A 27389-nucleotide genomic window follows, 5' to 3' on the forward strand; every position below is an offset into this window, starting at 1 on the left:
CTCGAAGGGCGGCACGTGAAGCGTGACACCAAAATGACCTGCTTTAACCACGCACGAACGCAGAAATCATACAAGCCTGTGACAGAAGTTCACGCTTGGTCACACAGCCCATGAGACCTACACAAAGCGATCTGCATTACCGCTTTGTTTTCCATCAGGCTTTTGGTGTTGATTTAAGCTGCCCAAACAAATAATTATGGTCTTATCTCCATCACGCAGCAGCATTAGCCACAATTCATCATTTTTAGCTTCTTTGTTTCATACATTGTGTATACACGTCCACATAAAGAAGAAATTCAGCCATTCACGTTTAATGGGACACTAGCACCACAAGATGCTCTTGCCAACGTGATGGAGATGAGTATTTGGTTAAATCTGGTCTCGACTAGAACAAAGCACTCTTCCCTGCAGGAAAGAGAAACGCACGTGCCTTTTTAACAGCTTCTGGAACGGGGACTGTTAGATCCGCAGTGCCTGAGGTACAGAAACGATGCTCAACGTGAGAGCACCTGGATGCGGAAAGGGCTGCCCCAAGCTGACACTGCGACACACCTAAAGCAGGGTGGAGGAGCCAGCCCGGCGGGAGCTGAGCCCCCAGGACCCCAGACCCCCTGCTCCTGCGCAGGGCCGAGGCGAGGAGGAGCCGGTCAGCACCCTGACGGCAGCAGTGCCGTGCTCCGGCGCCTGGCCGGGCACCGGGACCAGCACCCACTTTGGCTCCTTCCCTTCCCTTCCCCAGCATGCAGGCAGCAGATGCCCCAGCAAGTTTCAAGCCGATGTTATGCAGCTGCAAACCGGAGCCGGTGCCCTCGGCATCCAGAGGAGCCAAGCGCGTGCTGCGGGCTCTGCCGGATGGCAGGGAGGAATCCTGACACAGGCATTATAAAACCTCGCCCACTGTCGATCTTATCTGGAGAGCCGGGACAGGGGTAACTATAACTCACAGGCAATTGCTAGATAAGACACGACAGGTTATGCCAGAGTTCTGCCAAGAAAGATCACGGAGATGATTATGAAGCTAATTCTTGACACCGTCACGCATGTGTTGTACATATACTGTGTGCAATAGCCATAGCTCTTGTTTAAACACTGGGACGTGCCAGGATGTCTGATCGATTATACAACAGCCGAGCTCGGGGAGCAGCACTAAGTACGTGGAAGCAGGCCAGGAGGCAGAGTGACTTCACCTGGAGAAGCCAGCAATAATCTCCCTGGCGAGAGCCGCACGTCTCGCGCCCCGACCAGTGCCAGGCTCCCAGCAATGCTGGGCCCTCGCCCGGCAGCATCGGGATGGCGAGGGCGTTGTGGCAGAGACTGTGCCCGGCTGCCTCGGGGGGGACGGGAGCTCTTGGGGAGCTGCCAATTGTGGCTGCCGGGGAGCGAGGGACTGGCCGTGCGGGGACAGCCTGCACCCCAGCACGGATCCCCAGGCCCGGCAGCCGTTGCTCGGGCTGCCTCATGTGCCGGACTGGCATGAGAGCAGCCGGGCTCTGCCCCCTTCCAGCTGCCCCAGCCACCAGTGCAGCTTCTCGTCAACACTTGCGTCTTCGGGCAGCTTCTGTACTGGGATTTGTACAAGCGTAGAAAACAAGATGTGGAAACGTTAACGCTTCTATATACTCGGGATGCATTTATGAAACCGCAGCATTAAGCAACACGCTACAATTACAGGCACCCACTGAGCACACGACACCATTAAGCTCACAGTATCACGCTGCAAACAAAACGCAAGAGATGCAAGCCAAATGGACACTAAATGACGTACAACAAGCAATCTCCAGTGGTGTCACCAGCCTTCACTGCCTGCAGCACACTGTTCCTCCAAGATGCAAATGAGATCTGGTTTGCAGCAAGAAGCAGCTACAAGTAATCAGTCAGGGTCTGAAGCAGGCTCTGGCGAAGGCAGAGCGATAGTTAGCACAACGCTTCAGCTGCGATCAAAATTCTCCAGTGAAGGGGAAACCAAGCCCCGTGCTTCCCCTTGACCAACACACGAAGGTCTCGGTGCTGCCAGCACCAGCTGAGTCTGCCGGCGTCCCCAGGACCCAACAGAGTGCTGCGTGAGGGGTTGATGCCAGACCCCGACTTCAAGCAGAGCGCGAGGATTTGACCGTTCTTCCAGGCAGCCACGAGCCTGCTGAGCTGTGCCCGTGGGCCTGGGGAGCCCGTGGCCATCTGGGGAAGGGAGTGCCTGGTGGCGGCTGCACGGCCGGTCCCTGCACGGGTTTGGCTTGCCCAGACCCAAGATGGCATTTCCAGCCCTGCACACTCGGTGCCCAGTGCCGAGCACCGGGCCGGTTCCGGCAAGAGCAACATCTCCTCTGCGAGCCCAGGCTGGGCGCCGAGCTGAGCGCTGCCTGGAAGGGGAGCCCCGCACCGGGGACGCCGGGCAGGGAGAGGCTGGGGAGCAGCGACAGCAGCCGAGCAGGCAGGGAACCAGCTGGTTGTGACATGCAAACAACGGGCACAGCTCGGCCACGACCATTTACAGTTTCAAAGCTGCTTTCGGTGGAAAGACCCAGAACAGGCATCGGAGGCTCTGGAACGGAATATTAAACACTGCAGAAATAAAAGGTATTGCTCAAGAGAAAACATAACAAGGCTGAAACCCAGCGTGGCGCAGCCTTCAGATGAAATGGAGATGAGCTACGAATGAATTGCTCCCTCTGAAGGGAATTTCTGGCTTTTTGAGGGGGGCGGGCGCACCAGTCCTCCCCGGGCTCACCGCTCAGCCGGGCTGGTGGGCACCGCGATGGAGGGGGCTTGGCAGAGGCAAGCCCCGGGAGAGGAGCGGACCGTGCTGGGTGCCGAGGGTGCCAGGCTGGCAGGGCAGGGAGCCCGAGCGGGGCAGAGGGGTGTGAGGCCACAGGACAGGAGGCTGGGCAGAGGCTGGAGCCCCAGGGAGCACAGCCAGCCCCAGGGACCCCCTCCCCTCCCCGCAGCCCTGCGCAGGGTCCTGCCCTACCCAGCCCTTCGCACGTCCCATTTCTTGGTGCCACGCGCTTACACGGAACTCTCAGTTTCCAGTTAAAAATAACACCAGTTTCTAGCCCTCGAAGGTGCAGAAAAATGTGACCTCTGAAAATCCAGAAACTGAAAGGCAAGGCAAATGAGTCCCAAATTTGTCTACGCTATAAACGTCAATTTCTTTTTGAAAGAAATGAATGTTTTTGATGAATGTTTTCTTGAATGCCTGCTTTTGGCAGTGCTGCCATCTGTGAAAAATCTCTGCCACGCTTGCTATTAAGATTTCATTTCCAAGAGCAGCTCATAGCTGCTCTAATAAATGGTTAAAAGATTGTCAGGAGTCCAGAGGGCCAGCAGCTTGTTTACCACAAGTGGCTTCTGTCACCAAGCAAAGCACCTTTGACTGATAAGCTTACAGGCCACATGCAGCTTCCCCTGCAGCCCTCTCACAAGCGTCTTCAGCAGCACTTTAGGGCACTTTGGAACCTAATCCCTATCGACTCCGAATGAGATTTATATTCCTGAATGGCTAGCTCACTTGTGAAAGAGGTCCCTGGGTCACTTAGAGCCTTGCAGAGATTTCACCCAACTTCCTCGAGCCATTTACTGGTCTTTTAACAGCGTCCATCGACAAAAGGCACGAAGCCTCTGGCGCCGGCAGAGCCCAGCCAAGCGCAGGCTCTCGGGTCTGCGGCAGCAGCCCCCGCACCCGGGGCTGCCCACCGCCTTCGCACGGGGCTGAGGACACATCCACCAGCCCCAGCCGGCGCCGGGCCCCCAGCCTGGCACTGGAGAGGTGCAGAGCCCCGCGGACGGTCCGGGGCTGGAGACAGCAGCCTACCACTCCTTCAGGCTGCGCGCTGGGTGCTTCGCCCACGGCTTAACGCGCCCCTGTGCCACCGCACGAAGGGCGAAGGCCGGCGATCCGAGGAGCCCTCCGCCTGCACGCCAGCACCAAGGCTTCACGGCTTCCGAAATGGAGTCCTGAAATGGCTGGTGTATTTGGAGATCTTGTGCGTGACTAAATCAAGAGGAACAATAAGATCTTTTTCCAGATTCGGCAAACATCAGTATGATAAAAAAAATTAATTATATGCTTGAACACATGCACCAGAGCAATGCCCTGTATTTTCTCCTAATTGTTCTCCAAGCCTTACAGAGCCACATTTAAATAAAAATGAAGCAGTTATTTAAACCGCAATTAAAGACGGAGCAATTTATTTTTAACTAGAACTCTCGTCAGCAGAGCAGGAGAGGAGGAAGGGAGCTGCAGAGGGACGGCACCCAGTCCGCACAGGGCAGATGCCCCAGCTCGCCGGAGCCATGGGGCCAGGTCCCCCCACAGGCAGGCTGCCCAGCAGCAGCATGGCACCCGGCGGGTGCTCCCAGGAGCCCCCTCAAAGCAGTGCCTGCTGCAGAGCTCCCCGTGCCCGATCCTGGCAGCTGCTCCTCGCCGGCACAGACCGCAGCCGCAGCGGCCCCAGACCCCTCTGACCGGCACTCGCCCCGACCCAGCGACCCCAAGTGCCTCAGCGCCATTCCAGAAAGGAAGAGGATTTTGGTTGTAAGCCCACACAAAGGCAAAGCCCTTGCTCCGCCAGCTGAGATCAGCTCCTCCCCAGCAAAGGTGCAGTCTCAGTCGCATCTCGGAGCGCGCCAGGGCCAGGCACTGCGGATGTGTTTTGGCAAGCATCTGCACCACTGTGCTGCTTTTCTTCTAACCAGGTGCCCACCACCAGAACCCCAGGGTCTTCACCCAAAACCCGGCCCGGCTAACCCCTGGGGAGTCCCCCCAGGGACCTCAGCCCTCCCGCCCCAGCGAGGTGACCATCAGACAGCGTCCCACGCCAGGAGCAGGGAGCATCCTCTACCAAAAAAGGCTGCGGGCGCGCTGCCGAGAGGGGGCTGGGGAGCGAGGAAGAGAAGCAACCACAACAAAAACCCACCCTCTCTTTTCATAAGACAGCAGAATTTATCAGCCTGCAGCCCTTCACATCTGTCTCCTCATACAAAATGAAAGAGGCTTTGAAAAACAGAGGAGATGAAATAAAGCCGTCTGTGTTAGGAAGCTGGCATCTCTGCCACTGTCACTGTCACCATGGTAGGAATAATGACCGTGATTGTTTCGCATCTGTGTACGCGCAGGGAGGAGGGGGGAGGAAAACGCACACCCGCCCCAGCATCAGCGCGGCCGCCCTCGCGCCGGGCAGACACCCCAACGCCGCTCCCGGCCGCTCCGGAGGAGCTGGCCAGGCACGCGCGAGCCTCCCCGAGCACAGCGGCGACCGCGGCACGAAGCAGCGGCGACTTCAGCTCTGCTACACGCAACGCTGGTTCCTCTCCCTCCACAGCCCAGCACCAGGCCCCGGGGCAGGTGGCTCAAGCTCAGAAAAACGTGTGGTTTGAAGAGAAGTTTTGACCTGTAGACTTTCCACATCGCTTGGCTTTGCTGTAGCAACTACTGCCCTGCTGGGCGCAGCTCCCTGTGGACACCTTAGGGTAGCAGGACTGGAGCCAGCACCATCTTCACCAGATGACAATTCGAAAGGAGGTGTAAAAGGAAAAAGATTTGGGCAGGGTGGAGAACCTGAACAAGCCAGCAAACAGCCCGTGAAGCGAACCCTCTCGCTCCAAACCCGTTTCTCAGAGCTGGCTTGGGCATTTTCAGAGGGATTTGGGTGCTTTCCAAGCCCGTGTGGGCACACCGTCCTGCCCGGCACACGGAGCGGGGATCACAGCGCTGGCCTGAGCTGCTCCAGCACCCGACAAACTCATACCCCAGAGGGCTGCAGCTCTCCTTCATCAGGAAGGTCTTTAAAATGCACAAAGCCATTACAATTCAGCAAGTGCCTTCTGAACAGGGAGACGAGACCATAGCCCTCGTCATTCAGCACGGCCTGTATCCTGTAAACTCAGTCACGCAGGCAGTCCGGAGCAGCAGCAGGTTCAGCAGGGTGCAGAAGGCACACGCAGCACCAGATTTCATTACACAGCTCTGCTCTGCCGCGACCTGGGCCCCGCAACCTTTTCCGAGGGCTGGTTCTCAGCAGAGGAGCCTCTCGCAAGGACATTCAGCGCACAGTCCAAGGGTCTCTGCGCTCCTCCAGGCAAGCCCAGCTGACTCCAGACATGTCACCCGGGGAGGTCAATCAGCTCCCGGCCGCAGCTCCGAACCCCTCCTGCCCAGGGGGCTTCCCTTCCCTGCGTGCCACCGGAGAGGTGCTCCGAAGAACTTCCCTCTTGTTCCTAACTTACTTGCAATTTCCTGCAAAACCACACTTGCAATTCGGAGCGTAACTGGAACGAAACCTACCCCGGCATGCAGAGTCACCCCGGGACTCGGAGAGTCCACGCAGCACGTCCAGCTGGCTGCCGCCGGCAGACTGTGCTGCTCGCGTGTCTCCTCCGGCTGACCTCTTCCTCCGCCACCTCTCCGCACTGCACTAACTTCATTCACATGAGTCATCTCAATCCTCGTGCCAGAGTCGCTGCTGAAGGTTTGTGCCCAGCGGCTACCATGGCTGCTGCCTCTGAAAAGGCACCCAGGCCGACGCGGACCCCAAGCCCCCGGCAGCTCAGGCAGATATGGGGTCGGCGGTGCAATGCAGGAACGAACCTCTGGCTGGGGCAGGCATCAGGCAGATTTACAGCCCACCTGCCTCTGCGGCTGCTCCCACCCCTCAGCCAGCCATCCCAGCCTCGACGGGCCACTCCTCCCTTCCCTGCAGCACAACTGCTCCTCGGCGCGCCCGAAGATTTGTGCTAACAGGTACACGAAGAGATGGCGGCTCCAAGGACGGCCACTCCTCTGTACCTCACGCCTTGGAGCTTGTCGCGTTGTATTTGGCTCGTGCTGTCATCCCACAGGGCTTGGGTCAGGGGCAAGGACATCACGCAGGACGGGGATGCCAAGTGCTAGACCAACAGCGCCTTTCCTTCCCCAAAACCCTCCACATCCTTTCTTCTCCACCCTGCGGAGAACGCAGTCGAAGGCTTCCTTGCCCTGATCTCCGACGAAGCGTTCCTCTCCCGCAGAAGCTGCAACAGCACAGCTAAAGCAGCGAGCAGCTCCGGTGCAGGATGGCCCGAGCTCACTTCCAGGCAATGCCCCACCTGAGAGCTGCCGCGTGGGCAACAAGGTTGGCAGCCTGCGAAATCAGGCCTCTCGCACGGGGGACCGCGGCCAAAGCTGCACCAGGCAAGGGGCCTCCGGACACCCGCGGCTGCCCGACCTTCCCTCGCAAGCCCCTGGCTGCGCAGGACTCCCAGGGTCCGAGGCTGCCTGCCAGCATCCCTCCGCCTGCGCGAGGGCCAGCGCTGCATGGCCGGGCACGGGCAGCGCTGCGCCGCGGCGGCACGCGCACCAGCGCAGCCGGACCCCGGCTCAGCCCTGCCCGGCCCGCGCCCGGCTGCTCACAGGCGCTTTATTTACTTGTTGTAGTCCCTCTTCTGCGGTGGGTGTGCATGCGTGTGCGAGATTGTCTCCAACGTGACTCTGCATTATCAGGGCTATAATGAGTCCTTGTTAAAGTGGATTTGATGGAATAATTATATTCCAAAAAAACCTGCGGGAAAGCGCTCTCCCCTCTTAAAGGGCAGGATCATCAAACGTTCTCGCCACATTATTTGCAGTCACACCTTCTGCTGCATCTGCTCCTTTTAAAATCTCTAACTCCAATCTGATCTGAATATATAAATCTGAATTATCACAGCAAAAGGAGATGTGCTCACACCTTTTTTTATCTGTTGCCATGGCGATTAGATAAAATTCACGCCAAGTCTCTGGGGAAGGATGAAATGATTTCAGACAGAATCTCACCCCACTTGGTGAGAATAACGCCTGGAGCTACTTCCCTCTGTAACAGGTCTGGGCACATGTCGCAGCCAGAGAGGGTGGCAAGGGGTGGGGGACAAGCCAGGACACCTTCCGAGATCTCGGGATCGACAGGGGAAAAGGTTTTGCAGCACCCCTAGATAGGGTAGGCTGGGACAACGCTCGTTTAAATCACATCAGGCTGCTCCACGCTGCGAGTCAACCCGTCCCAGGCAGAAGCTACAAGATTTAACTGAAAAGGCCAATTCCTCACCAGCCTGTCGCCCAGCGGCCACAGCTTTCACGTCGAGCTGTCCGAGCAGATTGCTCCGCGCCGGGCAGGAGGGAGCCGGGCAGGGGGCGGCCGCAGCCCGGGCTCCCTCCTCTCCCGGGGGAAGCCTCGGGTCGGGGGCAGCCACCAGCCCCGTGCTCTGCTGCAGGTGACACCCGGGACAGGGCAGCAGCGTGGCCTCGTGCCCGACACGCTCAGACCCGCGGGCCGCTTGCTCGCAGGCACCTCGCTTTAAGCCAGCTGGCATTATTCCGCATTCAGGCAAAACCAAATAAAAATGCTAACAGCCGGTAACGATCCTCAGTAACTTATCTCCTGTCCCCAAACCATCTCGATGCAGACAAACACCCAAACAAGGACTGCCTTTCGCCTTGGGGTGCTTGTCCTGTCCCAGCTTCCAGCTTTTGTCCAGTAACAAGAGACTGATGCCCCCCAGAACGAGCCTATTGATAAGAGGACAGTGCTGAATTCTCCAGGTCCTGGCTCTTCTGCCTCCGGACCGTCCCTCAGCACGCTGCGCCCAGCCGCGCTCCCGCAGCCCAGCGGGGAGGGAGCACTGCACCCAGAAACCCTCACCGGGCGTTTAATAACCAGCAGCCTCCCGCCGCATCTCGAGACTCGCCACGTCTTGAGCTGGCTTGCAGTGGAACGCGCCTACGGTTACACTTCTAACATTGCAGAGAGAGGCGACACGGGTGGCAGATGTCGTGAGGAGCAGGACAGCAGAGCATCCACCTTTGGGGTGAATGGCCACATTTAACCACGAGAAAGCTGTTGCAATTTTATCTCCCACGTCACTATACGTTTGCTGAGATGAGTTTAAGAATCCCGAAAACAGACTTGGGCACTGCAGAGGATGGGACAGAAAGGGCTACTCAGGTCAAATTAAGCTCATAACTCTGGCAAGCTTCATGTTTTGCTTTGCAGAGAGAGGACTTTGTGACTATCCAGTAACTAAGTACATCCAAGTATCTGCAGGACAGGACATTGAGCAGCCTGGTCTAGCGGAAGGTGTCCCTGCCTATGGCACGGGGTTGGAACTGGGTGACATTTAAGGTCACTTCCGACCCAAATTACCTGTGAGTTTATGATACGTATTAGGGTTGCCGAGAAAAGCAGCGCCCTTCGAAATGTCTGTACCTCGAAATGTGCTGTATTTACATTTTTTTCCAACACAATCTATCACGTACACGACACTGAAGCATCAAATAGCAGCTCAGCTCGGGGCTTGCCAGTCCAGTAATGCTTACTGGTTCCAAATCATTGCTCTTCTGTGCTGCCCTCATGAGTGACAGGCTACCGACAGGACAGGCAAGACAGGGACAACAAAAGCCATCAACTTCCCATGGCAGCAGGTGCGATGCCGCTACACCCATGAGGACACTGGTTTTGCTCTCCTGGGACACCACGGAGAGCCACCTCTGACAACACCCAAGCGACAGCCACGTCACAGCCGAGCAGGCAGCGTCCCGAGGCAAATCCTGCCCTGCTCTCGGGATGCGCCGGTGCAGATGCGCATGGATGGCCAGAAGGACCGGAGCCCACCGACACCACGCAGCCGTCCTCGGGGCCATCCTTCCCAGCCGGCACGGAGCTCCTGGTAGGTGCCAGGTCTGTGCCCGGATACACTCGCATCACGGAGCCAGCCGAGGGGGGGCTTGGGTGCAAGTGCACAGGCAGCCTGTGCTCACGGGGCCACCAAAGCCAAGTAAGGCTCAAACGAGCGCATTTCAGCAACAGACGGGCTGACAGCTGCTCCAAAACCCACTCCTCCTAGTGCCTCAAGTTCGCTCCCCGCATCACCGCGTGCTGTTGTAAGCTGCAGCTGGACACACACACCACACCCGTCAGATCCACACTGGCACAACTGCCACGCGCCCCATCCTGCAGTCTGCGACTGCTGACATCCAGTTACAGCCGTGCAGTGCCTGGGGAGAGGCACGTCAGCGCCGTGAGCCTCCATTTCTGTGCCACAGCCACCACGGCACAGTAACTAAAGCAGCTTCAGTTGTGTGTGCAACATCGTTCCTCCAAGACAAATCCACACCACGCACGCGTCTGCAAGGCTCTTCACGTTACCCAGCCTGCTGATAGTGCTTTAAAAATAATAACAACAAAAGAAGCTGTTTTACCAGGATGAGCTCTTAAACGGGTTTGTAGCGGGAGCTTCTCCCTCTTTCCCTATGGAGGATGGAGAGGGGTCTGTAAAAGATTCTGCTCAGCTGCAGTCCTCCCATCCTCCTCCCTTGTTCTCCCCCCCAAATATATATCAAGATTCATCAGTAGCAACAGAGTTTGAAATCACAGCCTGGGTGTGAAGTGCAATCTTAGACACGGTCCCCGACTCCGTAAGCACTAGCCTACATGAAATGCCACAGTCCTGCGAGCGGTGCTGCGCGTGTGCGACAAGGCTGAGAACGAAAGGCAAGATTGATTTTGATGTGAGCACCAGCAAAGCAAATGGGTTTTTGAGAACCCTATAATTTCTCTGCAACCCTTGACTTGACTAAACACACATTTTTCGACTACAGCACAGTTAGGTAGGCATTAAACAAAAATGAGCAGCACTAATGATGATTTATGTGCGGGATAACCTTCCATAAAGAATTTATCTTTGATTTCAGGGTAAGTTACCGTGTTGCCAAGTTAACCAAACCACAGAGCCCAAACGCCCTGCCGCAGCCGGGCAGCGCAGGGGCAGAGCAGTTCCCTGCAATGGCCTCGGGATCTCTTCCGACGCAGGCCCGGTGGGTGCTCCCGAGAGGACACGCTCGCCAGGAGCCCAGCCAGCGCCCAGCCGGGCAGACGCACCCTCTGCAAGGGGAGCGAGACGCTAAGAGCGGCAGCAGCGCGAGCAACGGGCCCTGCACACCCAGGGCTCCCTGTGCCACGTGGGATGCTGCTGCCCGTGTCCCACCGCGCCAGCCCGTGCCCCAGCAGTGGGACCCCCCACGGTAGAGCAGACGGCTTTCCTGCGGGGCTTGCTGCCGGCCAGGCACCTCTGGCAAATGCCAGCCCCGCAGTGGTCCTTCGCCCGCCAGCAAACCGCCATCAAAAGAGCAGCAAGGGTTGCCTGAAAAGACAGGGCTCAAAGGCGCAGCAGCAGAGGTTGGGAGCCCTGTAATCCCCATTCAGCATGAAAAGAACCCGAGGAAGCCGACAAAAGGGCCACCCAGCCCACGTGCAGAGCCGGGGGCCTGAGCTCGCGAGAACGGCAGCCCCAGGGGGAGCATTCGCTCCCCTATTTCTGAGCTGCAAAATATTTTGGTTTGGTGGGGGGAAAGCCGGGGATGCCAAGGAAAGCAGACATCCACTGTGAAAACAGCCGCTTAGCAAGCATTTTCTGCCCCAGAGAGGTCTGCACGGGGATTCATCCTGCTCCTGCGCGTTCGGACTGCGCGTCCCCTGCTGCACCAAGACCCGCTGGGAGAGGCACCGTCCCCTGCTCCGCACCGGACGGGAGTCAGCCGAAGCAGCGAGCCTGGCGCACTGAAGTTAGGAAGGAACGCCAGGCTACCCAGCCGGCTGTAAACACGGCTCGGACGCCCTTCTGAAAGCGCGGCGGTGCTTCCACACACCCTTTCTCCCGGCAGGCTGACGGGAGGAGGGCTGTGCAGCGCCGTGCCTGCACAACTGCTCCGTCTCGCCGCTCCGCGAGCACGCCTGCCGCTGAAGGCAGCTATTAGGCCGCAGCTCCACAGCTCGGCTTTCCTCAGCCTTCACGCCGTTCGCTCCCAGCAGCAGGGACTCCCTCCTCCTCTCCTCGTCTTCCTTGCTCAGAATTAGGACAGAAGCAGAGGTTCGCCAGAGGTCAAGAGAAGACCGTCTTTTTGGTAACAGCTAAGCCGGTTTTAGCTCTAACACAAGAGCAACAAAAGAAATAAGCTTCAGGCAGATACTATATTTGTAATCCAACAGCAAAACATGTTTGCTTGTGTTGACTCTGCACTCTAACACAATTTATATATTCTGTCTTTAGGGTAATTATTGCTTTAGAATGTTAAAATCGTTCCACTCTAATTAAATCATCATATTAAAAAATCCACTGCCACAGCAAACTTGGGAACAAGTCTGGTTAAGATCACGCAAGTGCACGGATGCTCGGTTGACAAACTTGCTGCGGAGCAAACCAGCCACGCTCCGCGAACGAGGAGCACGGGCACTGCTCCGCTCCGTCCCCAGAGTCCTGCGCAGCGTGAGCGACTGCCGCCTTCCCAGAAAGCGCTGCCGGAGCCGGCACGGCACCGCCAGCCACAGAGGACCCAACACGGCCAGCCCACGCCCTGCCAAAGGGTGCCAAGCCTTTTCCAGACACCAGCGGGCTGCACGCAGACCCTGTCGCTGTGCCACAGCCCTGGGACCACAGCTCACCGGCACAAGCCCGGCAGCACTGCTTCCCTTTGCCCGCCTCTGCGTGCGTGGGCTGTGCTGAGTCAGCAGATTAGCTGCACTCAGGAGGCACAGGCCACCGGCAAAGCCACCACAGCCCTCCGGAGAAGCAGCCACCCCCCTCCGGGTGAAGCACTTTGCTCCTTAAGCAAGGAGCATCCCTGCAAGAGGAATTAGAGCAAACGGCCTCTTCTCGTGCTCGGTCAGAGGCTGCCCCAGCAGATCTGCCCCGCTGCCTCTGCTCCCCGCGGCGCTGCCCCTGGAGCCACACCGAGCCCCGGAGGAGCAGCGGGACTTACTGACCTGTGAGCAAATATCAAGCACAGAGCATTCACTTTGGGCAAAATCCTTTAATTCTCTCTGGATCCCCCTGGGGAAAGCAGTATTGATTGCTTTACTACTAGCTTACACATGCTGTGCCGGGCAGCCAGCGCTGCCATCAATACCGGCTCTGAGGAGGGAGCCAAAAGGTCACCCCGGTACGCGGGGACTCGGGGCTGGCCCCACGCCGTGCCCAGCACCTGCCCACAGCCCCCGCGCTGCGTCCACGCCTGCGACAAGCCAGGCAGGAGCTGGAGCCCGCAGCACCGGCACGGCTCAGCGAGGGGCTTGCCCGCTGCCTCTCCCCTCCCGCCCAGCCGCACAGAGGTGCCCGCCAGGTTGCGTCCCACCAGCGCTGTGGCCACCTCGTCTCCCCGCTGCCCAGGGGACCGGCTGGGGAAAGACCCTGGTTTCAGAGGCTCTCTGCTCCCATGGGAACCCAGGGCACTCTGCACTTGCCAAAAAATCAGGGGAACTACTCAGGCGCACGACACGCAGAGCTGCAGAGTCCCTGCACAGAGACGGGCGTTGCTGTCCCTCCCACAGGCCCCTTCCCCGCAGAGCAAAGCCGGCGCCGAGTGGGACACGTCCCGGGCTACGAGGCGGGCATGGGACAGGGAGGCCAGGCACCAGCATGGGGAAGAGGCGCACGATGCCATTTTTGCCAAGCTCCTTCTCCCATGGTTGAAACAGTTGTGAAAACTTGCAAGAGAAGCGGGAGTGCTTCCCCGTGCATCATCCTGATGAGATGAAACCCAGCTCTGATGGCAGGAGTCGGGACACGAACAGCATGGACAGACTCCTCTCCCATTGCCCAAACCCCAGCAGCCATGTGCCCAACTCGAGCTGCCTCACAGGCACGGGGAGAAGCCCGGACGGGGCACGCGTGCTGTCACGCTTACACCAAACACTCATGAACCCAGGAATACAGAAAGCACCAACCCCAGCACCAAGGAGACCCCGAACATGACACATCTGCTCCCGCCACCAGCGTTTTCCAGTACAAAGCCACAAGATGGCCATCAATAAAAGCCTTTACTGGGGAGCGTACGCACAGCCCATAAGCCAAAAAGACACCCTCCACGACAGTGAGTTCAGACACAGCAAAGCAGGTCGGATTTCCAACAGAACAGCAGCTCCTCTCTTACCTGGGATGATAGAAACGGTGTCTTTCTCCCAGGATACAACACTAACGTATTCCTGCACTGAAGAGGGGATGAGGCACTTGAAAACAGCCACGTTTCCACGCATGGACCTTTGGTCCTCCACCCGAACGGTGTACGGTTCCCTGAAAACTGTAGAGAAAAGCAGATGGTTGGTAGCATGACAGTGCTGGAAGAAAACACGCTTCCTTTTGCTTTAATCCCACGTTTCCCAAACAAACCAACCCACCCAGCAGCAAACTGCTTCCACCCAAAACACTTGGCCCACCTTCCTGGGGAAGGAAGCGGCTCTCCTTTGGAGACTGCAGCTTGGTGAGCCGAGGGGATGCCAGGCCCGGCTCCTGTTGCTGGGACTCCACAACGGTCCCCAGTGTCACCCCAGCTTGCCACCAAGGCAAGCTGTTGGCTTTGCAATCGCCAGAGCTGCTCAGGCAGAGGTTTGCAGCACCCAGATTTCAGCACAGGGACCAAGGGCAGCTGGCAGCTTTAGGAGCTGTAACCTTCAGTCGCCCACCTTGGAGGTGGGAATTTCACTGCTGGATGCATGCTGAAAACGCAACCGTGAGGCACCTGGGAGAGACAGCCTGTGGCACAGAGCCCAGCACCCTCCGAAACCCACCAGAGGAATATTTAGGGAAGCAGATGATAATTTTCCAAGCCGTGCCACAGCAGGAGCCATGAGCTGTCCCCGCCACGTGCCCTGTTCTTCAGGGGGTTGCACATCCCTTTGACAGCTCCATGCTGCTCCCTGGACCAGTGACAAGGGACTCCCCAGAGCCACGACCCTCCAGCAGCACTTGCTAGGTAAGCTGGGTCCACCCCAGCCGCTTCACACGGACAAAAATACGTCGCCATGTAACACATGCAGACACCACCAGTCCTTACGTTTCAGCATAAAAAGCAGCAAACGCAGGTGCCTCCTTCCTGTGACAGTGATTGTGCCCTGTAGGACACCAAGGGCACCTGGGCATCGCTAATGCAAGACCAACACACATCCATTTCATCACTTAACGACACCCCTTGGCCAGAACGAAAGCAGCTCAACAAATCTCCTAAGACAGAAATCCTTAGCAGCCCCAAAAGGAAGGGTTTTTCCCCGAGTGGAAAGCACCCGCTGGCAAAGCATCGTACACCTTGCACAAACGAGCAAGCAGCAACAGGGTGATGAGTTCCCAGGCTTTCAGAGCACCCTGCTCTGCTGCAAGAGGTCGGGACAGAACCACAGGCACACGGCAGGCTCGACCCCGGGGTGCTTGGCAACTGGTCCCGGCAGGCTCTGCACACCGGCTGCCCGGCCGAGGAGAGCAGCAGCAGCCCTACACCAGCAAGTCCCAGGCTGCAGAGGGCTGCCCCACCGCCAGCTCTCCCGCAGCTCAGCTGCCCTGCCGGCAGACGGAGTCGGGAAGAGGGGTCGGAGCAGCCTCCAGCTCATTCCTGTTATTTGCCCAGTGCCCCAGCAGGCAGGACGAGGGCTGGTGCCGGCGAGGACACGGGGAGAAGCCTACCACAGAAAGGGACTCCAGAGCCAAAGCAGATTAGCTAGCAAAAGCCTCCTTAATCACATGCAGCGGGAGGTTTATTCGCGGGCTTTAAAGGCCAGCAGGGACCACGAGGGGCATCCAGCCCAGCCTCCCGTGCTCTCACCGCTGCCGTGACTGCCCCAGCCCGGAGCTGTGCCTGCAGCCGGCCCCACGCCGGGCACTGCCCCGGCTCTGCCCCGCGCCAGCCGCCGCAGCCGGGGCTTCTGGCCTTTCGCTGCCCCTGGGGCAGCTCCCACGAGGGTAACGCACAGCCACAGCTAGCCCACTTCAGACTTTCCATTGGCTGCAGCCATTTGCTCCATGTGCTCACCAACAGCTTTTTCAAAGCTTCCAGAGATTTTTCCAATTCCTTATATTTTCAGCTGCGTTTTATTTATTTGCTTCCTTTATACAGCTTTAATTGGCTTTAGTTGGTGCATTGCCATCACAAAGCACTGGGGAGCGACTGGGATGCAAGATGAGCGGGAGGAAGCAGAAGTGGGGGAAAGTTTCACAGCCGCTTCCGAACGCCGTAGAGCCGACGCACTGCTCGCTGCCACAGCTGGAGCCGTCCCGGTGGCCCCGGCAGGCACCGGCTGGCTGCAGCCCTCGCCCCACGGGAGCCCAGCCCGCGCTCCCCAGCTCCAGGAGGGCAGGAGCTCCATGCCGCACACCCGCGCTCGCTGCACCCCATCTGTCGCCGTCCCTCCTCCGCCGGGCTGTGGTTCATAGGTAACCTGATAGCACTGGTAAATAATTCACTCCGCGGAAGGGGGTTAATACCCATTTACTCTGCAGTACAAGGTATTAAAATGAAAAGCCCTGTAGTCACTTCTGTCGTGTTCCCTCTGCTAGCCCCACTTTTAATAGGTTACATAATGAAGCCATTCCTGGGCTATTAGCCCTCCTCAGCCTGGTCAATAATTTACTATAATGGCTTTTGGAATCAGCTCTTTGCCATATTCCTGTCTTTTTCTTTGCTTAATAAGCCTTGGCATGCTGGGGCGGGATGCTGTGGCAGAGACAGGCTTGAGGAGGGCTGTGGGACACAGCGGGGGTGTTCCCACCATGGACAGACATGGGCCGTCCCCTCCCGCAGCCATGAAAAGCCCCCACGCACGCTTGGGTGCGACGATACCAGTTCAAAGGGAGAGGACCTCCCCCGCCGTGAGACTGCAGCCACACCACAGCCTCCAGGCACTCGCTGGAGCCCCCCAGGCTGCACACCCCCTGCCTGCTGGTCACCCCAGCCGGCAAGGCGCCCGAGGCACAGAGCTGGCTCTCAGCTGGGGCGGGATGCCGTTTGGCCAAGACGTCTCGGCAGGCCTGCTCACGCCGCGCCCGGCCCTTCTCCCCGCTCTCCGTCGATCCCCCCCAGCAGGCCAGCGCAGCAGCCGCGGTTCTGCGCTCTGCTCCCCGGCAGCACCTCGCGGCAGGGCTGCCGGGGCAGGCGCAGGCAGAGCAGCGCGGCACAGCATGGCAGCCCCCGCGAGCAGCCGTCGCTCGGTCCCGCTGCTCCATGCGGGATGGCAATGACGCCGGTGGGCAGCAGGACTGCCTGCTCCCATCCCATTCAAAGCAGCCCGGCGGCTGCCCCAGCAGCGTTACTGGCCCACGCCAGCGAGACAGATATGAGCAGGGTGCGCTCGAGAGGCCACGAAGACTACCGGAGAAAAGCCAGCACCTCTTCCCAACCCCAGCACCCACAGAGAGCTCCTACCTGCTTTAACACGGATATTTGGGCTCCTGATCTTGCCAGCCGAGTTTTCCGCGGTGCAGAAGTAGTCGTTGTCGTGGATAAAGCTGTTGAAGGCTGATGGCGAGAAGGGGTAGAGCTGCAAAGTCCCATTGGCATGGACGTGCCGGATGTGGGGCACATCGTAGATGTCGTCGCCTGTGGCCAGGTACCACCGAAGGACGGCACTGGGTGACCCTGCGGCCGGGCAGGGGATCACCACCCCCACTGTGCTGGAGAAGGTGACCTGCTGGATAGAGTCGTTCACAAAGTAGAGGCTGGTTCCAACATCTTCAGCGTGTGCTGTGGAGAAAGCAGAGGCCACAACGGCGGGGGTTATTACAGAAACCGCCAGTCCCCGCCAGCCCAGAGAGCACCCCCAGCACAGCTGCCCCGAGCCCAGCCCCTGGCCCCCGCACGCAGCAGAGCAGGGGAGCAGAAGAGCATCAGCACATGGGCTGGAAGCGTAAAGGCCACCTTCACAGGCCAGTGGCCTTGTTGGCAGCATGAATCAGGGATCACAGGCACCTAACCAGCGCAATTAGGAGCTGTGCAAGCAAGGAAGGGTACCCAGGGTACCCCCCAAGGCTTCCCCAGGTGGCTCCGAGCACGCGGTCCAGCCGTGCCTCAGCACCCCCCCGTGTGCAACAACGATGGCAAGCCAAGCACACCAAGCCAACGCCGCTTCTCCCGCAAACCCCGATGTCCCCCAGCCCGGGGCAGCAGCCAGCCTGCACCCCGTGCCTCTTCGGCTCCCCGAAGTGCCAGCCTCCCCCAAGCAGGGCAGAGATCTTTCCTGCTCCCCTACCCCTGCCTCCAAACGCTGCAGCAGCAGCTGCTCCAGGAGAGGGGCAGGAAAACTGGGTTCAGCCCTGCTCCCCTCGCAGAGTCAGAGGGAAGGGAAGTCCATGCCAGCCTGCCCTAAGCCCGAGCCGCAGCCTGGCACCACGAATCCCAGTGCCACCCGAGCGAAGACAGAGATGCGCAGGGTTCAAGGGCACAGTCCAGAGCAGAGCTTGCAGCCGGCCGGATGCCCGGAGCAGCTTTCCTGGGCACCACGAGCGCTGCAGAAAAGCGCTTCCCTTCTTCGAAACGAGGGAAGGGACCTCTTCACCCAACTCCTCCAGTCTCTCCTTCCCACTCTCCAGGACCACGAGCTCCCCCTTCTCAACCAAAGCGAGCAAGATTGGCTATAAATAAGGATGAGGAGGCCCCCAGTCACTTAGATCCGTTTTCTTTTTTTAGTCGCACTCTTTCCAAGTGGGCGGAAGGACAGGGATCCAGAAAGCGGCCCTCGGCGGGTGTATTAATAGCTCTGGCTGAGAACAGCGCTCGTGGCGCCGCAGAGCCAATAAGCAGATCACTACCGTGCCGCCGGTTCACAGCGAGTCACGGGGGACCCTCCGCGACCTCGATTCCCTAACTTGGGGAGGAGGGGACACGAGCAGGGGGGAGAAGGAAAGCCTCATCCATAGGGAGAACCTTGCGGCCGCTCGCCTGAGGAAAGGCTGGTTGAGCGTTGCTGGCCACAACCGTTCGCGCCTCCCTGCAAAGCTTCCTCCATCGCCCGGTGGTGCCCAGCACACCTCTCCTGGCTCGGTGCTGTGTGCCACCAGCCCCCTCCACGCCATCCTCAACCAGGTCAAGGCGGGAAAGCCCAAAACAGCTCGCCCCTTCCCAGAGCAGACTCCTCGCCATCTTCCTCCCAGCTGAACATACAACCTCGTGCCTCTTTTGGCAGCCATGAAATCAGAGGTGAAATCACCTGGTTGTTACTCCGTCTACCTGCACTGAACGGCCAGCTAGAACAAGCTCCCTCCTCTGCCTGCTCAGAGCCCTGCTGTTCCACGCCAGGGGCACCGCACCACCAGAACTGCCCAGCAAAGCCATCCCCGTAATGGATTCGCTGACGAGCGACGTTCAGCGCTGCCACCCCACGTAAGACAGCAGACATATAGGTCAAGAAAGCATCTCCACATCTCCCGCCACGCCAGTGCATTCAGTTCCCGGGGTCCGTGCACAGGCAGAAGTAGACAAGGCCATTTATTTTTGCCTCCTCACTGAGGAGCACCAGCAGGCCGACGGACCGGAGGAGCAAAGCGCTCCAGCCGAGCCTCCCGCGCAGCAGTGCCAGGCTTTGCAGAGCTACAGGGCCACTGCACAGCCCTGCAGATGTCATTTTGTGACATCTCCAGGCTGGTTTGTCGTCACGAATCAGCATTTCCCTTCATCAGAACAGCACGGTGCTTCTCCCAAATTCATGAAAGAGAAAAACGCACGTTTGCCGGCAGAGGAAGGAAAACAAAGCACGGGCAAGCAGCAGCGTGCTATTTGTGGCAACGCCTGTCGCTGGAGCAAAGCAGAAGATGGCTGGAGCCAGGGCAGGCGGCGTGCAAGGCGCGCAGCAAAAGCCATCCTTCGCCTGTCCACCGGCTTTGGACCAGGAACGTCACGCTGTGCTCGGCGCCCCGTCATCCACCCGGCTCTGCCCCACGCCCCGTCCAACGTCTCCACCCCAGGTCCCAGACCACAGCTTGAGAAGGCTCTTGCCGCAATGAGGATCGGAGAACACCCACAGCTTGACAGGGGAATATCTTCTCCCCAGGCAGCGCCCAGGGAGGTTGAGAGATGGAAGGGCGAGGGGCTGGGGTGGAGAGTGGAAAAATACCTCATAAACAGAGAAATTCAGATTACCCATAAAGCTTTTTCAGGTCAAAGGGGGAAAGGGATTTTTAATAGAAAATGGAAGTTATGGGATTGGCAATAGTTATGTGACAGACGCATAGAGTTAAATCCGTATAATCTCCTTTACCATTTAGCATTGAGCACCATCCTAATTCCACGTTTCATAAAACTGTCTCCAAATCACCGAGAGAGATTAAAAATTTAGAAATAGCGCTGCAATATTTTTAAACCAGAAATCACTGCTCACATCTGGTCAGATGTGCTGACCCTAACCTAAATATCGAGGGCATTAATTCACACGAACCTGAAAAGAGGAGACTAGAGGAGCCAAAACGGAACGGCTTCTGCCGGGGAAAACGCAGCGACGCAGGCACACAGCACCAAGCCTGGAGACCAGCCTGCCGGTAGCTGGAAGCCACACAAAGCCCAGCGCGGAGCCGGACACTGTCTAACTTGCTCTGAAAGGCAGGTATTTTAAGTTATCGGAGTCCAATCTTCTTAAATTGTAGTAAATTACAACCTAGAGGTATTGAAATATTAATATCTCTATCTGAGCTGGGAGAAGCAAGTCATTTTGCCATCATCCCTTTACTAGTCTTGATCGCTGGACCTTCCAAACTCCACTACCTTCAGCGGCACAGCAAAGCGCTTTGCTGTACATCGAGCACTCATTTGCTCTAACGAGCAGCTAAGGCAGAGCGGCCAGAAATCGACCCCAGGGTCCGCCACCAAGGCACGTATTCCTGGAAGAGGCAGCTGAGACATAGGTGCGAGTCCCACACGAGGAGCAGCGCAGGCTGAAACCTCAGCCCACGCCAGCACAGAAATGCCATCACCTCCCAGGCAGGTGCCCAGCAACGCAACCCCTCCTCTCCTCCAGACCTCCCAGGGAAGAGCCCGTCCTTCTCCAGGAAGCGGATTCAGGACTGGTCTCAGACAACGACCAGCATCGTGCCAGCGCAATTAGAGCGCCGTTCCTCCCGAGACAAGAAGCTTTTTCTGCCCACGATGCACATACATCCTCTGTGTTAGCACGCTACTTGCTCAGGACCCCATGGCCAGTCCCGTGCCCACCCAAACCCAGCAAGTTTCTCAAGGCTGAGCAAGGTCTTTGCAAATCAATAACCAGGCGGAAACCAGAGACGGGAAAAGACTAAACAAGTTGTGTTTCAAGGGTGTTCACGCAGTGCTCTGGGCATGGGCAATCCAGCCCGGGCTGACACCGTTCCTCAGCGGGTGGCAGAGGTCTGTGCCCGCCTGAGCACTCCTTCACAACAGGGCAGCCACGCGAGGCTGGAGTGTTCGCCACGATTAAGTGCGTTGCTGGCATTCATAAGGAGGTCTTGCAGCACCTCGGAAATGGCAGGTGCTAGACTCGAGTTCACGTTATCCCACTGGCAGCACCTTTCCCTACCTCCCACTCGGGCTTGGTGGTCTTGCTGCCCACCCCAGCCTTCCTCCAAGGCCAGGCAAGATGCTGCTGAGGGCCCACCACAGCAAGCCCACCCGCAGGCCAGCAAAGGGGCTGGAGGAGCCCCCGGATCTTCTCCAGCCACCAGCTATAACAGGCTGCAGGGACACTGAAGAACAGAGGGCTAATCACCACCTCACTGCTCATTTATTATCCTCATTAAGGGTGTTTGACACCTGCCCTGTTCAAGGAGAAAGCGAACCGAAGCTTGGCACGCATTGCAAGGTGGGAATTACAGGTAGGTGGCAAGTCCTCATCCTCCCTCTCTACCGCCTTAAGATATGACAGTAATTCCATCACGTACTGCCCGCACGTTGGCAATGCTGGAGCAGACTTTGGCCTTCCCTGGAATGAGTTTCCCCCAAGCCCTCATCTTCAGGACAGTTTTAACAGCCTTTCTGCTGTTGAAGGGAGTGACCTTGGAGCTGACAGGGCGAGAAGTGACATCTCCGAGCACACGGAAGCGAGGGGCAGACGAGCAGCTCGGGCGAAGGCGAGGAGTGCGTGAGGCCGGTACCCTTTCAAGCAGAGCACGGGAGATGCACACAGGCTGCCAGGAGCCCAGCGCAGCCCCACAAGATGCCACCACGCCATGGTGGCTTTCCATCCCAAAGGGTTAAAGCCGTGGCTCCAGCCTCCCCCACACCGCGCCCCTCGGGGACCATTCTCAGGGGGGTGGAAACAGTGCCACGCAATGCTGAGCAGGGCCTGGGGCGTGCAGCTGGTGCCCGGCACAGCGAGCGATGGTGAGCACCTGCCAGGCACCCTCCCTGCCCCGGCATCGCTGCCCGGCCCTTGCAGCACAGTCCTGTGAACCAGGGAGGGAGTGAAGGAGAACGGTGTCTCCGGTCCTCAGCGGGCACGGGCACCACCGCTCAAACACGCGTGGAGCGCAAGCCGCCTGCTCCTTAATGCATCTGCATGGAAATGAAGGCCTGAACCACCTCCAGCTATTACGACAGCACCCAGGCTGAGGCTGTAACCCTTGCCTGGAAAAAAAAAAGCTCTCCCCACCGACTTGCCTGGCCCCCGAACCTCCCCCGTCGGCTTGCTGGAGGTACCAGTCTCCCCACCAAATCCACACAGGGGGCTGACCCAGAGCTGGACATCCCCCAGCTCTGCACCACCTCCCGAGCCCCCCAACCTGCCCGAGCTCCTCCTGGGCGCAGAGGAATGAGCCCGGGGACCACAAGCAATGGCGTCTCCCTCCCCTTCCGCAGCCCACCACCTCCACGTCTCAGCTGTGCCGAACACAAAGCCCGAGGAGCTGCAGCAGAGTCCCAAGGGGACATCTGGTGACGTTAGCCAGCCAGGGTGACAGCAAGGCCCCCCCAGGGAGGCCGGGGCCGAGCCCAGCAGGTACGAGGGGCAGGCAAGGGGATGCACCAGAGTCCGCGCACGCCTGCTGCCCAGCTTCCTCGGCACTGCCGGTCCACACCGTCCGGCACGCCGCAGCCCGCACGGTCGCTGTACGCGGCAGAGACGAGGATTTCCACCACACAGCCGATGGGTATGAGAAACAAAGGGACCAGATCGATAGAGCAGGCTCTGGAACCTCGCTTACCTTCTTTTCCCTCTAATTTGTGCCTGCTCCCTTTTCTCTCGGAGAGGAGCAGACACAGCCCCTTCCAAGAGGCAGCAGCTGGGGCAGGCAGCAAGCGTTAGCAAGAGTCGGGAAATGGATTTCCTAAATATTTGGTACAGCTCTGCTGGCAGATGATGGTGGTGAGATGCAGACTGTGTGTGGTGGGGTTTGTTTCTTAAGGATCCACAAGCTGGGAAAGGGTAACTCACACAATCACAATTATGTAAAAACACGTAGCTGGCTATAATCTAGATTTCAAAGACAAGAAACGCGCTGCACCCAAGCCTGCCACTGCACAAGCCTCCCAGCAAGGCACGCGTCGTAGCGACTGCAGCAACCAAACACCTTCCTCCTCCGTGCCCCCCTAGGAAGTCGCACTTATTAACAGCCTGCTTATTTGGGTGCGAGATGACTTCATGTTGTCCAAGGCACAGCCCAGAACTCACGTGCTGCCATCTCAGAAGGATTCCTGCCACCAAGAGACCCTTCCAGCTTTACCCTCACGCTCGGCTCATCAGCCACTGCCGAGGCAGACAGCTCGCTCCCCATCCCTCCAGCTCGGGACCATCTGGGCAGAGAGCAGGGCACTGCAGCAGACAGGCACCCTGTGCCACGGCTGCCCGCGTCTCCCGAGCAGCCCCCGGCTCCGGGAAGGGCTGCTCGATAGCACATCCCTGGCACTCGCCACTAGCACCAGGCACAGCCTATTCCTCCAGAGAGCAAATGCACCAGGGCTGCCCGGCTCCATTTTCTCCTCCAAAGGCAGGAGCAGCCCCGAGCCCGTGCCAGGTGCGGGTAAGGGTGCTGGGCAAGTTGCCATCACGGTGCCTGGTGCTGGGAAATTTGGGCGATCCGCAGGAGAAGCGACCAGCGGGCACGGCGAGGAGTTCAGCACTGCAGGCTTCTCCTCCGTGCATTTAATGAGGCTTCCATGTTTCATTTCAGAGACAAACGAGTACTGCGCCACACTGGGGGGCCGAGATGGGGAGAGATTAAAAACCACAAGCTGCATAGTTCGCTGCACCCAATACAGGAACATAATGTAAATATAACGCCAGCATAAATCAGGCGGCAGAGACACCCAGCAAGAACATGCAGGGAGATGCTTTCCCAGCTCCAAGCCTCTCGATTTTGACCAGCCTGCTCTTCATCACGCCGCTTGCCACTCACCTCCCCTCCTCCTCTGCCTGGCTGCGCTCACTCGCATGGCCAGACCGTCTTTCTGCTCAACCCCCTGGTCGATTGCTTGCCAACCACCTATTTTGGTGTCTTTTATAAGCAGGGGACAAATAAGCAGCTACAGCCCATCGGGAGATTTCTAAACTTCTGTGGTCCCCTGGATCAAATGTTTATTCGCTTTCAGTTGCTACTTGAGCTCTTGCTCTACAGCAGGAACACGTTAAAAGGATGTGCTTCGATGCTCACAAATATGAAGTATCGTAAGGGTTTATCATGCATTAAGCAATTCATTTTTTCAATCCTATTATTATAATGAAACTTCCATTGTATTGCTGTCCTCTCTTTGGAACCGTTTCACTTTAACACTTTCCATCACCAGGACTCTTCAACACCGAAGATACATTTTATTTCGCAAAAAAAGAGAAAATGAGGCCACGAGGAGTTCTGCTAATGGAGGCTTTTAATTTGCTCTTCTCAGAGGAGAGCGCTCTGTGGGAAGAGATCCCTTTTCCAAGAAGCTGGGGCTGAAAACACGCAATAGCAATAAACCCAGTGCAGCTCCTTATTATTTCGACTATTGGGGGGAAGAAATTGTAGCGTCCTCAACGGTTATTTGGTTTCAGATTTGTTTTTTCCTTTTAGCAGAGTAAAAAATGCAAATGTAAGCAAAGCAGATGCTGGCACGTTCAGCTCAGCAGATCCTAAACACAATAGCGATTTTGGGTAAAGCCCCCAAACACAGTCTGATTCCAGCTTGACTAAAACAGCTATTCCATATTTAATAATTGATGGAATAATTGATCATCACCACACGACTGGACGGGATGCCCTATTAAACCTTCCTAAATATTTCTCATTGGATTAACGTTCAGATAAATGGGGAACGTAATAGGCAGCAAGGAAGTCTCGTGCAAGGAGGCAGCTCCATCCTCTTTCCTTCGCTTTCCTCATTTCCTAAAATTCCCCTCTCGCTGTTCGCAAATGTCAAAAGAGGTAATTAGGGCCAGTGTCACTCTGCGTCCTCCGAGCAGACGGTTTTCCAAGAGGCGGGCGCTTCCATCACCACCTCTGCAGGCTGGGTCGTGCGCGAAGAGGTGATTTATTGCAGAAGCCGAACTAAGAACTCCCGCAGATTCGGAAGCGGGCAGCTCCTCTCCGCGAGACCGGCCGACTGCCGCCACCGAGGCAGCGCGCTGGCCGCCCTCCTCAGCCGCCCCGACAGCAGAGGCTCGGGCTAGCATCGCCTCCGTGGGTCCGGGGCGGCCGCCGCACCTGCGGCTGCAAATTCATCCCCGGCCTGAAGCGCGCGGCCCCGTGCCGCGGCCCCCGCCGGCCCCCGCCCGACTCGGTCACGCTCCGCGCAGCGCTCCCGGGGGGGAGGCTGCGGCTCTGCGCCCCGCCGGACTCGGCCCGGCTGCGGGGCCCGGACGGCGGCTCCCCGCGGCCCCGGGACGCGCCGCTGCGACCCTCGGTCCCCGGCCCCCCGCGCACGTCGGGGCCGAGCGTCAGCCCCGCGCAGGCTCCGCCGGCGGCGCCTCCGGGACGGCCCCGCGCCGCGCTCTCCGCAGCCCCGACGGGGCGCGCCGGGGGGGCTCGCGGCCCCGCGGCCGGGACCCCGGGGAGGGGAGCCCCGGGAGCCCCGCGCCCGGCTCAGCCCCCGACGCCGCTCCCGCGGAGAGACCCCCGCAGCCCCCCCCGGGGGTCACGTACCTTTCCGCAAAGAGTACAGCAGGAGAAAAGTTACCAGCCACATGCCATAAAGAGCGGCCGTGGCCCCGGGCTGCGGCGCAATTGCGGGCGGTGCGGTGCCCCCGGCGTGCCGCGCTCCGTGCCGCCGCGCTGCCAGCCAGGGTGAGGTGCCCGGAGCCGAGCTCGCCGCCGCTCCTCCTCCTCCCCGCTCCCCGCGAGTGGGCCGGGCTCCCGCGCACTCCCCGCCCCGCCCCGCTCCGCTCCCCGCCGCGGCCACGCAGGGCCGGCAGGGCGGCAGCCCCCGCCGAGAGAGCCCGCGCTGCCGTCGGGGGCCCCGCCGCCGCCGCCTCCTCCTCCTCCTCCTGCCCCGGCCGCCCGGACACCTGTGAGCAGCCCGAGGACGGGCATCGGGCCACGACCGCACCACCAGCACCGGCCCGTGCTGCTCCCGGAACCGGGGGCACGAGCAAGAGGGGGCCTTCGCCCCTCCAGCCAGCAGACAGCAAATAAACACCGGCGAGCGCTTCGCTTTGGGGTGTGTTTGTCCACGACTGAACCCCAGCCTAGGACCCTACTCCCCAAGACTTCGTCGCACAAAAGCCAATTTGTCCTGACCCTTGGAGCAGTTCGGAGTGTCTGTTCTTGAAGTGAATATAGCAGGTTTTCTTTACTTTCCAAAACAGCCTTTTCAATCCCAATTTGTGGGAAAATAAACAGGAAAAAAAAAAAAGAGATTGAAGCATTCTGATTTCAAACAAAACAACGAGTAGAAAAAACATTCTGTACTGATTTTTTAAAAAAGCACTGGTTAGATGTGGTTGAAAACCTAACCATCATCACCCAGTAAAAAAACCTAGAAAACCAGCAGCTCCTTAGGCCTTTTTCAGCCTGTAGCTGTTCATTGCAGTCCTCCATATCTGGGAGCCCCCCAGCAGAGCCAGCGAGCTCACCCACACCCCCGAGGTGGCACTCGCACAGCGCGGGTACGCGATTCCCCTTTCAGAGCAGGGACACGGCCGAAGGATACGGAGGAGCTGGCAGGGCTAAGGCTACCGCACCCCCGCCCCCCTTCCCCTCCCAACTCCAGGCCCCCCTTGCCCGAGACACCCTCCTTGCAGTGATGAGCACCATGAGGCCAGCTGTCACCCAACCCGTGCACGTGCACCTGCCCAGACCTCGGTGCCAAAAAGCCAGCAGCAGAGGCGGGAGCAAACACTGTGCCCGTGCTGTGTGGGTCTGACACCACGGCCTCTCCTCCTCCTCCTCCTCTCCGAGGACGTGCTTCCCCTGCCTCGGTGCTGCCAAGCAGCACAGCTCCCTCGCCACCCCCTGCTCGGCCCGTTCCCAGGCCAGCTCAGCAGCTCTGTCACGGAGCGTGGGTGTCTGCGGCACACAGCCCTCCCGCGTGTGCCCACGCTCCTCCCCGGCCCCATGCTGCTCGCCGCTGGCTCAGTACCCATGGCTGTGCCATCAGCGTCCCGAGAGGCGACGAAGCAGCAGCTGATGCACACCCAGTGCCCACGCATCCCTCCAGGAATCGGGGTGCATTTCAATCGCCACCTTCGTTCGCGTACAGATGT

At 58.7% G+C, this 27389-nt stretch overlaps 2 protein-coding genes across 4 annotated transcripts in view; both read right to left on the bottom strand.

The window, feature by feature from the left end:
• DSCAML1 (DS cell adhesion molecule like 1) overlaps positions 1-25979 on the bottom strand; it is a 105749-nt gene extending 79770 nt beyond the window's left edge. For 2 of the 3 annotated variants that reach the window (XM_075442365.1, XM_075442367.1), the window contains exons 1-3: positions 25831-25953; positions 17186-17503; positions 13931-14077 (exon numbers count right to left, since the gene is read on the bottom strand). In XM_075442365.1, the coding sequence (XP_075298480.1) occupies positions 13931-14077; positions 17186-17503; positions 25831-25873 (508 nt within the window). In that variant the 5' untranslated portion in view covers positions 25874-25953. Of the gene's footprint in view, positions 1-13930; positions 14078-17185; positions 17504-25830 lie in introns of all 3 variants that reach the window. The other variant, XM_075442366.1, reaches the window with a different exon arrangement.
• The window catches only part of FXYD6 (FXYD domain containing ion transport regulator 6), a 157601-nt gene that overhangs the window by 110461 nt on the left and 19751 nt on the right, over positions 1-27389 (bottom strand). The gene's annotated exons all lie outside the window — the stretch shown is intronic.

The sequence above is a fragment of the Opisthocomus hoazin genome, chromosome 24 (genome assembly GCF_030867145.1).
Source record: "Opisthocomus hoazin isolate bOpiHoa1 chromosome 24, bOpiHoa1.hap1, whole genome shotgun sequence".
Taxonomy (NCBI): Eukaryota; Metazoa; Chordata; class Aves; order Opisthocomiformes; family Opisthocomidae; genus Opisthocomus; species Opisthocomus hoazin.